Consider the following 19,067-nt stretch of genomic DNA (forward strand, 5'->3'; position numbering starts at 1 on the left):
GAGTGACGGATGGTATCGTCATGCTGTAGGTCCGGTGGGACCTTGGGCTGCCGGGGTGTTCTTACTGGTCCTTTGCGTGGGTCCGGTGATGCGATGCCGGCCGGCGTTCGACCGGTGGTCTTGGTGGCTGGCGGGGCTTTCCTTTTTCCAACATAGCCCAGCCGTAAGGTGACCTGCTTACGTCCCACAAGGGACAGAGCGGGGGGCCATGTTTGGAGTTTGATCATAAAAAACAAGGCCGGGACCAGGGTCACAGCGTGCCTTCTCGGGGGGGGGGGGGGCAACAGGGCAGGTTTTTTCCCTTGGGGCTCCATTGAAACAGTTATTATCATACAAAATAAGTGTACACTTTTGTGGGGTCCCCGTTTGGCTCTGGGCACTTGCCCCAGCCTAATTATGGACCTGATTCTAACGGAAAGTTTGAAATGCGAATGCATGAAATCAGGATGATTTCAATCCTTGAATGCAATTTGTACAAGGCGTTTAATTACAACTTTGAGGCTCGCGAGCATAAAATAGGGCACGCGTATCGAGCATTCTGGGTTTTTTAGAGACCACCGGGGTGCGCTCTAGAAGTCTAGAGCAACAAGTTGAAGATGCCTGGCTTAGATTTATGTAGGACGGCGTTTCTCAACCTATGGTCCGCGGACCAGAGTTGGTTGCGACAATGGCATAGATGGTCCACAGGCAGACTTGATAAAATTATTCACCCGTTGTAATTGATATTAGTAATTAATATGTATTAATTTATAATGTATTTACTAATACACATATGGGTTCGCATAAAATTATACCTTCATACTTAGGTTCACGCTAAATCACCGAGGAGAATGCAGAAAATTGCGATCTATAAATACGGGATAATAGTAAATTTTGCCAAAAATTGCAATTTACTGCTTTAAATTTGATTTGCTAATTGCTGCTAAAGTTGCTGTGTGTGTGAAGGGCTGCTACAAATCGCTGTTTTCAAAAATATGTGTAGCATTCACTAAAAAAAATATTTAAATAACCTGATGGCTGTATTTCATTGAGAAAAATACAGCAGACTGGAATCTTAAACAATAATCCGTAAAATACGGGACATCGCCAATCGTCATCAGAAATCATCGCCAAAAATGGAGCAATCACTGCAAGCAATAATTAAAATCGCTGAAAAATTGCGGAAAAAACGTTAAACCTGACAAATATTTGAAATGAATATTTATAATTTTTTGCCATAATTATCACAATAAAATTTATATTATGGAAACGCTGAGGAATTTCGACTTTAGTAATTACTGTATTACAAATTAAAATAAGTATTGCTCAAAAAACGGGACAAATGTATAAAAAAAAAATCGGAACGAAAATTACCGGTATGGTACACCAGTGGTCCGTCAAATTGTTTTTTAGACATTTCACTAGTCCTTGTTTCCAGGACCATTTTTCCGGTTTCTCCACCTCGATTTTAGATTGAGAAACACTAATATTGGAGAAATCACGACTTCACGTTGGATGTCTAAAAAGAAGCCTGTATAGAGAGCCCGATGGCCATATGGCCATGAATATCGATCTAACCGACATATACTATCAAAAGCTTGTGATAAATAAAAAGAAAAGCACTTTTGTAGGGGAAAAAAAAAGCATTTCATATAAAAAGCAGCTGCTACGAGGATACGCCCTGCACTAATGCAAGGCCCTTTTTTGCAGAAAACTGCAGGTACACCTTTGGGGCATAATAACTTCAACGCTGCACCAACAGAAGAAAACTGGGCTCGGTGGAGAGCAACAACCATCTTTCTTTTTTTTTGGGGAACCAACCACTACGGGCAAAGGAAAGACTTGACCATTATTATAGCTCCCCCCCCCCCCCACTAATAATAGGAAAAAAAAAGGGCCTTGGGGACCTTTTCTGTGTTGCCAACCAATCTCCTCCTCTTTCTATGGGGTCTTAAGAAAAGAACGAGTGGGGTAGAAGGCAATGGAGAAACTACGGGGGTCGCTCCAGGAAGCCCCAAGGTTGAAGAAGAAGAGGCTGGGTCAAGGGTCATCCCGAAACCATCAACGGAAATAGGCATTTGGTGGGGGGGGGGGGGGCTAGTAGAGGTTGTCTAGGCATAATTTTCGTCTTCGGGGCATGTGTGGAGGGGCTTCTGGAGAAGAGAACAGCACCACTATCTTCAGTGGCTTCTTGTTTAGTAGTTGTATTTTTTCCACCATTTTGAATTTTTTTTTCTTTTTTTTTTTTGTTGCATGCACTGTATTCATCATGGCGGCAGACATCATCATCAGGATGTGTTGCCAAGCGAGGAAATACTGAAAATAATGATGACTTCCTGGAAGTCGCTATTTAGACAAAAAAAAAAAAATTCGTGTCCGTGGATTTGAAAAGAAAATAAATTTTGTGTCTATCCATTTCTTGTCAATTTATTTATTTTTTCATTGATTCTTGAATCCTTACGATGTGCGCAGTCACAGGACAGTCTTACTTCTTTCGGATTTTAGGGACTGAAACATTATAGGGCCTCCTTTAAGCCCCGATTTGGAACACAGGGGATCCTTATTATAACATTTATCAAAAAACGTTGTAAGCGGGGGAATCCTTTAAACGGAAAACTTCGATGAGCATCAGTGCAAGTTGGGACAACGAAAATATGTCGTATTAAGTGCAGGAAAACGTGATAAGCGGGAACCTCTATTTTACGGAAACGGGGGTGAGGGAGAAAGGGAAGAAAAACGGGAGTACAAAAAAGGAGTACATCATTACAGGATGTGTAGAAATATACCTATATATACAAACATGTACGCTAAGAAAAATGTATAAAGATTCGGATTATTTATTTATTTAATTTTTTTTTTTTTTGATGAAATAATTTCAGAATTAGTAAAAGAAATTGATGAGACAAATCGGAATTGATAAAAAAAATAATTTCAGGATTGATTTTGCCCCTATTTTCCACCTATTGCTCGCGAACACCATGGTCCTCCCCAAAGCATCAAGAATGCTGCTCTATGGTCGTGTCTGCTTCGTGCTCGCGAGCACTTGATCAAAGCTTAAACATCATGTGAAAATTGCATCTCAAGATTACAATAAGGACGGGATAGAGCCCATGATTTTGGGCCTCAAAATTAAAACCAAGTACAGAGTACATTGATAAACCAAACATCTTTGACAGAAGTCTCATTCTAGCTTTGCATCATACGGCCGAAGTCACGAGGCCTGTCAAAGTAGAGATCAGCTCGAGAGCGCCCCCCCCCCCCCATGCTACATGTTTTTCTTAAACAGTGGTGTCTTAATAGGTTAGACAACGGGCACTGAAGGTATTGAAGACTTACTAACCCTTTAAGTGGCACAATGACGAGATATCTCGCCTCCATAAAGGCCCCTTATTTTAGCATTGACAAGCCTAGACAGTTTGTAAAAATGACTTTCTCACTTTCTCAGTGGAAAACTTTTCCCTATACCCCTTAGTTTGCAGCTGCTGAAAATCGGAACACCTACTTCATTAAAACAGATATGGCATTTTGAGGGGGGGGGGGGTTTAGTGATTTCTAATTGCCGTTTAAAAGGTTAATTCTGAATTTTTTCTTTCATGAATTCTGAAATTGTTTCTTTCACTGAATCACAATTTTCCTAAATTTCTCTTTATTATGCTCATATTCTTGCACGGGTAGTTTTCAGCCCGGTGTGGACGGCATGCGTTCTGACATGGAAATCATAACGACTGTTGGAACTGTGTTACAGTATTTTATGGTAAATATATAAATGTTTCCCAACAAAATTCAGACCTTATATTTTCCAACGATGGTTTCTCGTCGAGCAAAGGTTAGTTGAGGAGAAGCCATGCTAATTTTCACCCGTAAAGTCGACTGTAATCGTAGATTTAAGACAGAGAAGCACCACGCGTTACAACAAGCAATCGTTCCAGCAACAACATGGCGAGTATTTTTATTGCTTCTTCTAGAAATGCTTCGTCAGCTTTTTTTTTTTTTTTTGCCAGTCTTCGTCCGCAACAACGGGCCATTATTATTATTATGCCCCGGCTGGCGGTGAAATGGGATGAATCAGTCCATCCAGGGAATCACCAGTGACATGCGAAACCTGCTGCTGTTGCTTTTTAGGGGCAATTATTTCGTTTAGGGCTCCCTATTTTCTCCCTCCCATTGATATCGTATTTTTCGCTTTTTTCTTGGATTTGAACTGACATTTTTGACAGTTATTTCTCTACTTCTACATCGCGGATCAGTGATATAATCACCGATGACATCACTGTTTCGTATCTTTTTGCAATAATTTTTGAGTCCTTGAGAAAAGCTTATCAAAGGTGATTTGAAGCATTGTAACAAACAAATTTAGTCATGATTTGGTCCTAAAAATTCACATTTTTGGAGACCTTATCTTAACTCATTTTTGACCGCTCCTCCAATTCACGACCAAATTGCAGGGACGTGACTAAGATTTTTGTCGCCCCCCACAATTTCAAAATTCGATAATTTTGTAATGGTGTTCTTTGTTCCCACCTAAAACTGCCGCACCCCTAAATTCTGCCACCCGGGGCAGTTGCCCCCCTTTAGTTACGGCCCTGCCAAATTGCACAATATATAATGACTGTGTTTATATATACTTAAATAACATACTTGAGACGTTTCTTTGCATGATTTTCTTTGTAATTAATGAAAAATTTAAATGAAAATTAATTGATAAACAATTTTAAACAAAGCGTTGCGCAAATGCAGCATCAGTTTTTTCTTGTCAAAAATGGGTTGAGGCAGTGTTTCTCAAAATGTGCGTCGCCATCCTTTGTCAGAGGCGTCGTGGTGAACGTCGTATTGATTTGTGTGACTATTTACCTTCTGAAGTGGTTCTTTTTTTAGTGAAAATATCTACTAATAACTATTCTCTGGGGGGGTCGCAGATGCGCCATGAATTGAGTAAGGGAGCCGCGGGTGACAAAAGTTCGAAAAACACTGACTCAAGGGGTTCCTTGGACGAAGCGGGGGGTCCCCTATCCCCATGACATGGCAATTTCATTAGCCAGCAAGATTTTGTTCGTGTTCAAGTGTCTTAGACAAAGCAGAGGCAGATCGAGGCCAAAGATGTTTGGTTAGTCAGAGAATAAATATATGCCATTTGAATTGGGGTACTGCAAATTTATCTTTTCTAGGCCAAGGATATTCGACCTTTAGGGACAGTCTGGGCCACTTCACTGATTTTAAAACGTGATATGCAGGACACTTGAAAATCGTTTTTTCTAATTAATAAAACCGTGGGAATATTGACCAAAAAGGTTAACCACGTGTTACTTGAGTGATTTGTAAATATGCCACCGGCCTACTTGAATGATATAGAACTGTGCCACGGGCCGCTTATGTGGTCTGTAAATGTGTACACCCATCCTTCGGGAACGCTTCGATATTTCTCCGAGATAGTAAAGCCGGGTGTATCCGGTCTTCAAACGTCAAAGGTCTGTAAATGTACCGCGAGTCACTTGAGAGCTCTTTAACAGTGCCGCAGGCCACTCAATTGATCCATAAATGTGTCGTGGACCAGTTAGGTGATGTGGAAATGCATCGCGGGTCAGTTAAGTGACCTGTAAACGTGCCGCGATCACTAAAGTGCTCTGGGAATATGTCACGAGGCAATCAAGTGATGCGGAACTGCATCTTTAATGATCCGGAAATATGTGCCGCTCAGTTCATTTTTACAAAATTAGGTTTGCAGACACGGGCCACGCCAGATGCTTCCAGGGAGAGCAAATGCCTACGCAGGAATTTCGTCCGAAATAGAATATTAAAAAACGAATACGTTTGAATGCCGTTTCCCAAAATGCTTTTCGAGAAGTTGTATTCAAAATATGGAACAGAATTCAGCTTTTTTACATACTGCGGGCGATCATTTGAATGCACGTAGGGATCGCATTCAATCAATGTGTGCGTGTGTGTGTGACTCCTGTTCCAAAATATTCCTAACTTGATTCTCAATATATCGATAATTCACCGACATCGGCTTTTTTTTATTATTATTATTAAAACGGCGGAACCCTACGGAGAGGTTAACGAGGCGCAGGAACGGGAATCAGGGATCCGTATTGATTGGGCCGTTTCAGATTTCTGAGAGTTTGCCGATCAGGGTAAGGTTTCCAGAATGTAGAATCAGGGGTACACATAATGAACGCACGGAGGGAGATCGAGCGTACCCAGAGCTTTCAAGATCCCCCAACAAACTAATAATAGAGCTTTCGTATTCACGGGGGGAGAAACGAGTTTGCCGTGAGAGAAGCAAATCCTTCTCGGGTCCGATAACCTTGCTGTCAAGGGATAAAATGCTCTCGGGTCAGTAAATGTCACGATTGCAGATGATTTTAATTTAAAAAAAAATCGCAATCGAGAGAATGATTTGATTCGGGCGAGATGTAATTTTCCGGGTAAAGTGCTTAAAAAAAACATTTAAGCGTTTTTTTCACGGGAAATTCCGATTTTTTGAAACTCGCTTACACGGATGACATCCATTGGATTGAATACATTAGAGAACTTTTTTTGCAATGAACGTCAGTGATTATCAAATTCGATCCGTGTCGTTAACCTTAAAAGGACTCGAATATAAAGGTTTATAAAGGCCGTAATCAGGAAAAGGTCGTTCAGGAAACCATTGATTGCTGGGCCGTATCCGGAAATATATTTCGGTAGTGGCTGAACAATACAATTTACTATGGTTTTCCGTGAATACCGGTCCTTTACTCACACTTTTTAGGGGGGGGGGGGCAGACCCCTGGGTCCTCCCTCCTCGCTAGGTGGTGTTGGGATAAGTCCAGTGGCAAGGTTCGGGCGTTCATTCATTCGCTAGGTGGTGTTTATTGTCCCCAATCTAAGAGATAAGTTTCAATTTGAAGTTGGAATATTTCCCCCAAATCGATGGCTCGATCATAATGTGGCTCAAACGAAATCCGATTATAATGTGGTTAAAATAATAAACAAAGGACTTCCTATAAAATAGCATTTATATTGATCTTGAAGAAAAAGATCTTTGGGGGCCTCTCTTAAGTCTCTAAAACTATGTCACATATATCATTCAAGGGATTTCTGAATATGCCATGGATCACTGAAGTGTTCTGGAACTGTGTCGCGGGTCACTTAAGTGATCTGAAAATATGCTGCTAGTTTATTTTTACAAAATTAGGTTTTGGGAGAGCAGGCTACATCAGATAACCCCCAGGGCCACATTTGGTCCGTGGGCTATCATCTAAAGGGTTTATCATTATATGCTCTAAGCCATATTGGTGGGTCGCAATAAATCTCTCGAAAAGAAATTTTTAATTCTTAGACTTCAAATAGCATTGAAATTAACACAGAAAAATTGATTGTATCAACATACAAAGGTATTGTCTTTCGAAATTTTAATTTTTAAACATTTTTTCCATTAAAAAATAAATTTTTAACCCCACATGTGTGTGTCTGATCCCAAAAAAATTTTGCTGAGGGGGGGGGGGGGGTCAAAAAAGGCTAAAAAAATTTGCTTACGTAATACTTGAACGGTCCCTAACTATAAATCCCTCTACAACGATATTTTCCCAAGCCTTGTTTGGAAATGCCTATAATCTAATGCGACGGTTCTCAACCGGGGCTCCGCGGCCACTCGAGGAAAGTAAAATAAATCAGTACATTTGATGAATAATAATAAAAAAAAGTTTACGGGTCTCCGACATAGAAATTATATACTGAAAAGGACGCCACGAGTTAAAGGTTGAGAACTGCTGATCAAATGCATGTTACCACTCGATATAGCGATAATCAGTACCGTCTTAACGCATGGGCCCACTCGGATACGGCCTGGGGGACTAAAGAGATGAGGGCCTCATAAAAATAAAAAATCTGGAGATAAATCAAAAAATATTAGTCCACTTAAGGTCTTAAAATAAATCAAGTCGAATAAATTACTCTCATGCATGACAGACTTACCGGATGAGTCGCCATCTATGGTTGCAGTGTCAGCAATGTGAGCTTTTGCCTGAGTCTGACTGTCCATGTATGGCCCCGTTCAGAGCACACGAACTCTAAGGAAAGATGATTTCTTGGCTTTGTAGTCTAGTAAGCTCACCCGGCAAGTGAGAGGACGTAGGTTCAATATCCCTCAAAGAGAGTTGAATTTTCTTATAAAAGCCAACTGTCGAAACTTTCGTAATAATAGCGGAGGGTGACTCATCTTCGGATAAGTTGAATGACTTAATTTTTCAACACTTATCAAGATTGCAAGATGCAATAGATATGTACTTTCCATCTCTTTCCACTGGGAATCTCGACTGGGTTGTCTCACCATTTGATTTCGCAGACAGTGCGGAGAAAATAGATTTCATTGCTTTTGCCGAACCAGATGAATTTATTGATCTTTGCGCTGATTCCACAATCTCAAAGGTATGTTCACCAAGTGTAAGGCGTCGGGTTTTTGGCTTGGATTGAGAGAGGAGTATCTTAATCTAATGAAAGCAATTAACGCACTTTCATCCTTTACAACATCATATCATTTTATGCGAGCAAGCCTTTTCAGATTATGGAGACAATAGCTTTCATATTTCTTGTCATACAATACAGCAATAAATACACTGCAAGGCCTTGAGGACGATATGGGTGTTTCGTTGCCAACTGTAAGGTCTGACTGATATCGTGTCCGTGCTCTAAGCATCAATCAAAAGTTTCACATTAATGATTAATCGAACAAAACCCTATTGATGTATTTTCACTCAGTGATTTTTGTTGTAGTAAACTCTGTATTCAAGGAAGGGTGCCCCAAATTTTGACGTTATTCCCAAGGGTGCCGCGAACTTCAAAAGGTAGGGAAACTGCTCTAAAGAGAGGGAGTTCTACTCCTTCCTCTGGCAGTATTGAAGTAACCTTGAACAAGTCCAAACCTGTTCTGCTATTGTACTTTGGGGCACACCTGCATTTAAAGGTGGCGAAAATACTGCGGATACCCCGGAGTGCTATCGGATGGAGACTCTAGGACAAAGCTGCATTAATAAGAGTGCTTAATCTTTCAAGCGGCTTTGCTCTAGGACCCCGTTGTTGTAGGTAACATTAACTGCGGCTCGTTTGACTTTAAGCATTATATATACTGTATATATTTTGTAATTTTCTTAAAATAAATTTCAAACATCATATTTATTCTTTCCGCATCACGGAATCAATTTTATGTACACGAGGGCCATCTCAGATCAGAATTTATGTTTCATAGTAGATTCCATAGGACCAAACTTGTATTTGGCCCATGGATCCGAGCCCAGTGCCGTCTTAACGCACGGGCGGCACACGGTCTGGAGGCCTCGAGAGAAGAGGGGCCTCAGAAAAACGATTACTTGAATTTTTCGAGAATTTCCTAGGTAGGGACCCCCATGATGCTCTTAAGACGGCCCTGCCTAAGCACCCCCAACATTTACAACCAAAAGCAACCTATGGAAATACATTAGGTTTGAACCCTCTCAATATTTCCAATAACTTTATGTGTGTGCCTATGGTAGATTCCCTATATTGGGGGCCCGAGATGAGCCTCATATATTTTGTACAATATAAATTTGAGGGGGCTCAGTGAAAGATGCTAACCTATTGCCCACTCGACTTCATGATATGGAGGACCTATTTGGTGTGGGGGGTATACGCAAAATAAACAACACACTTCATAAAAAAAAAACACCGGAATGGGCGAGTTTACAACAATAAGAAACCCCCCCCCCCATAGACATGCACACGGAGCCCATGCCCTCCTCTCTCAAGACGATCAAAAATTTACATATCTTCATAAAATGATTAAAACATCGAAAGAAAATACATTTATGTGCCATCTTAATTTGTAATTCAAAATGCTTTTTGAAAGCTTGTAACCGAGGTTTGGGAAAAATTCGTCGTGCCCCTCACAAACCCGTTGTACCAAAGGTCAATTCTGCGGGCGCCCCTCCACCTTTTAAAAATAATTCAGCGGTACACAACAAACACCTACAATTTCATCTTTTTTTTTTTAAACCCAAGAGCAGTAAAATATCTGAAATAATTCCGAGGCACCAATAGCTTGCAGCCGGGCTTGATGAATCGCACAAAAAAAATGCTGTGGGTTCAAAAATATTGATTATCCCTCTTTCTCTTGAAAAAAATAGTGAAACCTGTGTATAACGAAAAAAATTGTTATAGACAGTTTGAGCATTTGCGCTATTTCCTTATCAAACAGGAATTCCGCCGGGACCAAAGAAAATATCGTTATAGGAAGGTTTTTGATCGTTACACACAGGTTTCGCTATAAAATGCTTGGCCACCGAGAAATTTAGCTGGTGTTTTGTTTCAATCTGTCTAGCCCTAATATTAATTACATACAAATGAATAATTTTCATTCAATTAAAATTCCACACTGCAGACCATAGGTCGAGAAACACTAAAATATACACTGAAGTGTCAAAAGTCATGGGACACCTTTTAATATTGCAGCACTGAGGTATCCCATGACTTTTTTGGCACTCCATTGTACAGTACATGTTAAAAAAATATCCATCGGGGAAAACAAAATAATCAGATGATTCCAGACCTCATTGGTCCGCTCATTGAAGAGCCACCAGCTCCTGTGAAAAGTTTTTTCTTAAATTTTTTTTTGTCACATGGCATAAGGTTTCTCGAAATCATTACTTTAATTAAAGTTAATTTATATTAATTTAAAAAGTTAATTAGAAATTAACATTAATTACAAAGGCATGCTAAATTAATGTACAATTTTTTGAAACTTCTCAAATATAACAAGTAACCAGTTATCATAATGGATGGATTAATGTTACAGTGGTACAAGTCAATAATCCTCATTTTGAGAAAAAAAGGTTTCACTAGAATTGATCTCGTGGATTCCCATGTTGAAAATTCTGTGGTGTTTGGTCAGAACATGATATCTCCAAAAAATGGTTTTTTGACGTAAAAGTCTTGCTAATTATAACAAATAAGTGAGGTAAATGCACAAATACGTGTGTACGGCTAAACATGCTGACGAATGATAGTTTCATTTGTATTTGTGTGTATGCTTTAGTTTTGATTTTTAAATGACAATGGAAATGCTTACATCTCAAAAATGTGATTTTGGAGTTACCATGTTCTGACCAAAAACCACAGAATTTTGTGATTTCAAAATTTAGAGGCAAACTATTGAAGCTGTGATTTAATTATTTTTTTCTTTTAAAAGTTTAGGATTCAGAATTTTTGAAAATGTGACATACAGCATGTTATCTGATCCATTATATATATATAAAAAAATTGTATATACAAGTTGGTAATAGAATTACAAGAGCGGTGGAAAATGAGTTAGAGAATTAATTCTGTTTGCAAATTACATAAATACACGAAAAACATACACAAACAATACTTGAGTGGTCTTTTTTTCAAAAACTTTATAAATCTGATATGCTCCAAAGAAAAGTGTACACGGAGATACAAAAAATCGGGATATACACAAACATTTTTTTTCACTTATATTCTGGCTTTTTTTTCCTTTTTTTTCAAATTTTTGTACATTGTTTTCCATAATTTTCTTATCTTGAGTAATTGAATTACACAGAAATTGAACCCAATGAAGGAAAAAAAAAAAAAAAAAAAAAAAAAGATGGAAAATACTAAAAGAAAAATACATATTTGGCACAGCACAAACGCTGAAAAAAAAATGTTTTTCCCCCATATTATACTTCGGATAATATGATAAACAAAACAAAAAATCATAAAAATACACAAAGAGGAGGTAATATAAAGTACACGGTCCCGTCATTTAAAAAAAAAAAAAAATCAAATTTGTTCGCCAACCTATACAATCACAAGAGGGGATGAGAGGGGGGAAACAATGGCTGCACCAATCCGAGCGAAACAGTATGATACAAATATTTATATAATACACTACAAATACACAAATATATATAAATGCCCATATAAATGACATTAATATTTTCACGATATAATTAAATGCGTATGGTTTTACGGAGGGAAAATTATAAAAGCACCAACAGGGGATTATAAATTGGATCAATAGCATACAGCACATAACCCTTCCTATCACACATATATGGTTTTCAATTAATTTTTCAGAATTTTCATACTCATCGACAAAAATATACAAAAATGGTCTTAAAAAACAGAATTTTGGAAGTTATTTATTACATTGAGCATTATCTTAATGTACAGTTGAACCTGCTATAGTGAATCCAGTTTAAAACCAACAAAGCTTCCCATCCTGTTCACTTATTATCCAAATAGTCGGTCCCTTGAAGTTCGTTACAGCAGGGTTCAACCGTATTTCTTGGCATGTGTTCTGAAATATGACTGCGGGGGAAAAATATACAAATATAAATATCACGTAAAACTGTGCCATAATAGTAACAAGAGGATATTTCGGAGATCACAAATAATTATGGGCGCATGGATAATTATGATACATTATTTACATCATGTTCTGAGCTTTTTTTTGTTTCGAACTTGGCTGAATTTTTTTTTTGAATGACTTGGAAAAAACAAATCTAATCAACTAAAATATGCGATAATAATAATAATACTACAAAGAAAAACAAATGACGATAACAGCAACAATATGGTTAAATGCGATACAACTAGCTATAAATTTACAAAATTATATTCAATTAAATTTGAGTCGATGTTTGACTTACATTCGTCAGAATAATAGGATAGAGATCGATTTCAACAGCATTACTGTACTCACTGCAATCTATCGGGCATGGATGGTGAAATAACATACAGCTTATGACAAAGTTTGACTTGTTTGTGCTTCTTTGACTCCAAATCAATTAAGGATCAATATAGTAAAGGATCAATAGTAAAAGACGAAACTTCAATCTAGAATTTTCCTGTATATAGCTAGAGAAACTTGCATAATTAAAGATCCCGAAATTGACTGAGTCGATATTGAGCAAACTTATCATTGGTTTCAAAGCATTTACAGTTATGACTTGAAAGTTTATGGAAGGGGGGGGGGGTCATTTGAAATGCAGTAATAAAATATACAGAGGCGATGCATTTCCAAACGAGACAATTTTGTTCCCTTATATATATATCGATACTTTAAGTTTAACCAAATGTGGTTGGAGGTGAGAACATTGCCTTATAAAACAGGTTGATGACTAGAGTTTCTATATTAGGGATCACAAATTATTCATATTCATGAAATGCAAGACTGAGGCAAAACAAAGCAAAAAAAAAACCCTGAGCAAGAATTATTTGCAAAGACAGGATCATTTCAAATGAGTATTTACATTTGAAAAAGAAATTCGGTGCAAACAATACATTAAACTTACATTCTGAAGGATTTGTCAGAACTTTGGGAAAAGAACAAGTTTTTTTTGGCTATGTATATCTTGTGACGAATATCAGCATCATATATGAAAACGAGCTATACATATATATGTGGCTAAAATATGTTTGTGCAAACCTATGTTTCATACACACACATGTATAATCAAACTAATGGTCGATCTATTCAGATACATGCTTCAAGTACAATCTATATAGACAGCATCTTTTCCACAATATTGGAATGAATAAATATAGGGTAAAATTACGATAACTTTAAAAAATAAATGTGCGCTTTTTCCTTCTGGTTTTGTGTGTGTATTTACATATTTTACTACAGTAATGGAAGATAGTTGCTTATTGACGAGCACAAGATTCATTTGGAGGTTTTTGTTTCCTGGAAACTACATACAAAAATTTAAAACGGCATAAAATTTCGTTGGCTATTGGTTTTTTTTTCGGCAAGGACGATAGAAGACATAAGCTCATTACGAATAGGCATAGTGAACTATGCTTAGCTATTTACATGTACACAAAATATCTGTTTGATAGTATAAATATAGAGCATTCACAAAGGCACGGATGAAACTTTACTGATTGTTTGAAATCGGCAGGCTTGTGCCCAAGACAAATTTGGATATAAGTACTGTCAAATTTTCCAGATGAAATAAGAAAGGATTAACATAATTTATTTAGACAGCCATCCCAAAACACACGCAGTTATAGCCTGTGTGCACAGACCTTTCAAACCTTCCCTCTGCGAGTAGAGATAAAGCCTCTACAAAAAAAACTGTTTTTCAAGGGGATTCCATATTCAATTAACTTAGTCATAATTGCCATGAGTTACCAGCACTCAAAAAAGTAACAAATTTCACTAATCTGACCTGCAGAACATTTTCAATATTGTAATCATTCCAAGCATTCAAATGAGCTGTCAGCAGTTATTTTTCAAAAGGGGGGGGGGGGAAGAAATTGGACGAGTGTTTGGATTGAGATCTCAATTAGGTGGAAATTCCTACAAAACTATGCAAGACCGATCGACTAGAGAGAAGAGATAAGCAGCGACATGGATTATAAAATATGCACCATCCTGTTACTCTTTCATATGAAGTCAAAAATATTGTCATTTCTAATACAAAATTTAAAAATAAAAATTCCTCCACAGGCTTTTTTAACACAAGAATGGCACTGATTAACACAATATCATTGCTTTCCCTGATAGCATTCTCTTGGTAATATTGATTAAATTTTTTCCGATTTATAAATAACAATTTAATATTTGACATTTTCTACAGCAGCTTCAGCACTCATGTTTCAATGACAAAATAACTTGTTGTGAAGCGAATGTATCAGGTGAAACCTCTGGGTCTTTTTCCAGGAGAAGGATTCTGTGTCCAAGAATAACAGAAAATTATATTTAAATGAGAACTTACATAGAGCAGGGTTTGAAATCAGGAAAAAATAAATAAAAAATATGGTCACCAACGACATTATACTTTAGGAGCTAAACATATTTCTTTTGCTCAAGATAGGAATCACATATAGAAAATTTTAGGTGCCAATATAAATTTTTTTCGCTGCCTGGCAACTGTCCAGCACTTGGCTATTACAAGTGAGCCAAACAAATTGCTAGAAAAAACAAGACGTCATAAAATTTTTCTAGAAGTCATATGCTTCTGTTCTTCAGAAAAAAAAATCCAGAAAATGCTGCTTCCAACTTTTCCAGGACATAAGACCTCCCATGTTGGTTTGATACGCCAGGGGTTGACAAATTGGGAAGAAAATTTAGACATAATTTTAAGGGGGCCAAATGTATATATTTTTTTCAGAGTTAGTGACCACACATAGAAAGTTGTGGAACAATACCAATTTTTTAATTGCCGTGGCACCTAGGATTTGTCATGCCCTGAGATGTGCAGTCATACTAATTCCAAAACTTTTGTGCTCCAAATTTAGTAACCACATGAAATAATGAAAATATTTGGAGGCAGGGCCTCAAACACCCAATATTGCTATATTGTGAAAAATATATTTGGGAGGGGGAGGACTCCTTCGGTCAGGATAAAATTTTAAGCCCACAACTATGCACACCTAAGATTTGTTATCCCTGCCCTAACACTTTACTATTCGATAAATCCACTTGTTTTGTCATTTTACATTGAAACTAGATAAAAGATTTTCAATTTTTTTTTTAAATGGCACATAAAAAGACGCCTTTTCAAACAATAAAGGGTAGTTTACACATGCTAAGTGATCCAGCAGTTAACTAAATTTTAAGTTGCCAAATACTTCAAAATGTATGCAGACGATAAGGGCCATTTACACGTACATGATTTAGTAAACAAACCTGATTCTATTTTTCTTTTGTAAAATAGACCTATAGAAATGCTCCTATGAAAATCATCTTATCAGCTTTTACTAAATCCATTTAATGTGTGGACACATTTTTGAGAACTTGACAATTTAAAATTTAGTTAACTACTAAATCATCTAACATGTGTAAGCAGACCTTTTACACCAAGATTAAAAACAGGGCTTCACAAATCTGAAGGCGACAGGTTTCCAGGGCAACTAAAAAATTAGCACAAAATTATGTCATCCTGTTAGCATGGAAAGCCCCCCCCCCCCCGTCCTAGGAGAAGTCAAAGAATACACTATTATAGACCAATTTTGTCTGGACAAACAAATGCTTTGTGAGACAATGAAAATTTGCTGGCACCTAAATTTTCTTTCAATTTTTCAAGCGCTGGATGAAAATGTGTTTGCCCTCTTAGTTTAGTTGTTGCCTGGAGGACAGGCAAGTCATGCAATGGGGTGTTCATGTCAAAAATAATCAATATAAGTGAATATATAATTTTAAAGAAGCATTAATTATGGTATAAGGAGCAGTGAGTGTATAAAAACAAAGCTAAACTAGGAAGAAAAACTGATATTTAAATAAGTACTATTTCCTCATGATTTCAAATTAACAAGACTTCAGTTTAGAGATCTAGAATCAAAGTACTTAGGAGATAAATTGCACATAAAAATACTGATCTTAACGTTATTTTTTCCCTCAAACCCTAAAAAAAAAACCACAGTAAACATTTATTCTTCGAAAGAAAAAAAAAATTGCGATAAATCAAGTTCCAAGTTAGAAGATTTATGGCGGGGCCTATCTGTTTGCAGACATAAGCCGCCCTCAGAACGGGCCCCTTAGGGGCCCATATGATTGCGATAAATATTGAATATACTTTCCATAACATTTAAATTTCCCGCCTGAAATAGATGCAGAGGCATCGACCAATCAGCAGACTTCCTTCCTACAAGAATCCGCTGATTGGTGATTCACACGCGGGAAAGAAAAAAAAAATGACGTCATATTTTTTGCATATTTAGAAATTATTCCACAGCTGGAATGTGAATCAGCCAATAAGAGGAAAGTGAAAAATTATCATTACTAACATGCCAGACTAATTATTTCTGATATACGCTTAAAAAAAAAAACAAATAAATTTTAATTATGTATAAAATATCAACAAACATAAAAAATAATAATGAGTCACGGTCAGTTTCCGAAACCGCAACGAGACGGAAACAAAAATCGTCAGTTATCAAATGAGTAATTATTTGAGAGGAAAAACGTCCAGTTATCGCCGCGAACGTCCAAAAAAAAAAATCGAACACAAATATACACTAACAGAAAAAAAAATAATTGAAATAATGACCAACATACTTATAAGGGGGGGGGGGGAAATAATAATTATTAAAAATCCACAACTTCGGACAACAGGTGATCGGGGAAAACAGACGGCAGAACGGGTTCCGACGGATCGAAACCGAGCACCATGTTGTCGTCCATGAAGCACATGTTGTCGAGCATGTCGTCGGTCTGTAGGCATTGGATCAACGTGTTTATATCCGAATCCATGAGAGCGGCCGGAGAGCAATCGATCGACGTCGGACGCTGGTAATCCGCCAGGCTGGAATTGACGTGCGTCAGCAGATCGGTCTTCTTACCGAGCTGATTGTCCTCGTACAGACTAGCACTCAGAGGAGAGATCGGCGGGTCCTCTTCCTCACAGGGCACCACAACCGCGCTCGAACCGTTGTTGTTGTTGGTATCCTTGATCTCTAGGGGTTCGCGTTTGATCGCCGACGATTTCTTGAGGGTCAGTTTCAGGTGAGTGGGTCCCGTCCCGCCACGGACGTCCTTGCTGTGGACAGTTATGGCGTAGGAGCTGGGGACGGTAGCGGGTCGAGAATGGTGGTGGTGCTGGTTGAGTTTGTTGTTGTTGCTGCTGCTGTTCACGTGGTGAGCAGACGACACCGTTGTCGTCTTGACGGGCGACATCAGCTGCACGGGCTTCGGTTTCTTCTTGCGGATCGCCGTGGACGTCTTCACGGATGAGTGAGAGGACGCTTTCGTTTTGACGTGGTTGTGATGATGGTGGTCGGAGACCGGGATCAGGAGTCCGCCGCCGCGGATCCCGACGTCCTTCGGCGAATTCGATGACGACGACGACGAGTGGCTGTTACTGCCGCTCTTGGACTTTTTCCTCGGGCGGTACTTGTAGTCCGGGTACTGCTGCATGTGCAGCAGCCTCAGCCTCTCCGCCTCGTCGATGTAGGGCTGCCTCTCGTCGTCCGACAGCGTCTTCCACTTGCGCCCGAGGACCTTGCTGATCTCGGCGTTGTGTATATCCGGGTTGGCCTCGCAGATCTTACGCCTCTGGATCTGGCTCCAGACCATGAAAGCGTTCATGGGCCTCTTGATGTGGTCGGTCTTCTTCTTGCAGTTCGTGGCGTCGCTGTACGGAGTCGACGACTTGGCGTCCACGTGTAGGGATCCGAACACTGGCATCTCGGAGACACTATAATCCGGCGAGTCCAGGCTGTCACAAGAACTTGGAGAACTCAACGATGGATTCATCGTCGACGAGAGAAGAACACACGAAAAATTCGCTGATTTTTTTTTTTCACTTCAAAATCGACGGTGATAATATCCGTGCGGGAACATTGGCGCTCTTGTAGTGGAGAGAAAAATTATACTAAAAATAATAATAACACCCTTGAACGTGTATGTGACAAGCGAAAGCACCGCGTGACAGTTGATCGCGGGTGCACGAGACTGACTGATACGAACCGAACCCGAAAGTGCCGCGCGAAGAAATGAAAAGTGCGCGTCGATAGGAACCCGCACGGCAAAGCCGCCAATCGAAGCGAGCGAAAGTGATCACGTGACTGGATCTCTTCTTTTCTCTCACCGTCTTCCTAAGGGTGGCGCTTTATCGCTTTTTTTTTTTCTCTATTTTTCTTGTTTATTTTGTTATTTCCCCCCCCCGTTTAGCGTAGATTTTTATCTGCCAGCTGCCACTGCCTCTTATAACGGGGTGAAAAAAAATTGCAATATGTGTATGGAAAAAATGCATTGCCATATTTAATGTATTTTATTTATTTTCTTTTTAATAAAAAAATATCTTTTTGATAAATATACAACAAAAATTAAATACATTAAATATGGTATTAAAAATAATCATGAAATCAATAATTAATATTAATACATTATTATATAATTATAATTAATAATTAAAGTCGATCCCATTTATAACGTCTCCCCCGCTTAGGGTGGTCATTTAGTGGTCTCAACTCTTAAGTAATTTTAGATTTCATTTAGATCAAGATTTTTGATTTTCCCTGAGCTTTCAGGATGTTATGACATCAATGACTTTGTATGCCCAAGATTCTCTGTCACTAATAGCATCCGAGATGATTATATTCTGCTCAGGGGCTATGCAGGACCT

General features: G+C 38.5%; 1 protein-coding gene across 1 annotated transcript; it reads right to left on the minus strand.

The window, feature by feature from the left end:
• Nucleotides 1-11,367: 11,367 nt before the first annotated feature.
• Nucleotides 11,368-18,469, minus strand: LOC149075966 (uncharacterized). The gene has a single exon (XM_089243488.1). The coding sequence runs from the start codon at nucleotides 18,194-18,196 to the stop codon at nucleotides 17,030-17,032; it is 1,167 nt and encodes a 388-aa protein (XP_089099614.1). The 5' UTR covers nucleotides 18,197-18,469; the 3' UTR covers nucleotides 11,368-17,029.
• Between the last annotated feature and the right edge of the window lie 598 nt (nucleotides 18,470-19,067).

This window comes from Pholcus phalangioides, unplaced genomic scaffold, assembly GCF_987345545.1.
Source record: "Pholcus phalangioides strain wild (caught in Gottingen) unplaced genomic scaffold, Ppha-v1.0 ptg000015l_1, whole genome shotgun sequence".
In the NCBI taxonomy this organism is placed as follows: Eukaryota; Metazoa; Arthropoda; class Arachnida; order Araneae; family Pholcidae; genus Pholcus; species Pholcus phalangioides.

What these genes read in the sequence shown, in the direction of transcription:
- LOC149075966 (XM_089243488.1), bottom strand. Translation starts at nt 18,196, where the DNA reads ATGAATCCATCGTTGAGTTCTCCAAGTTCTTGTGACAGCCTGGACTCG.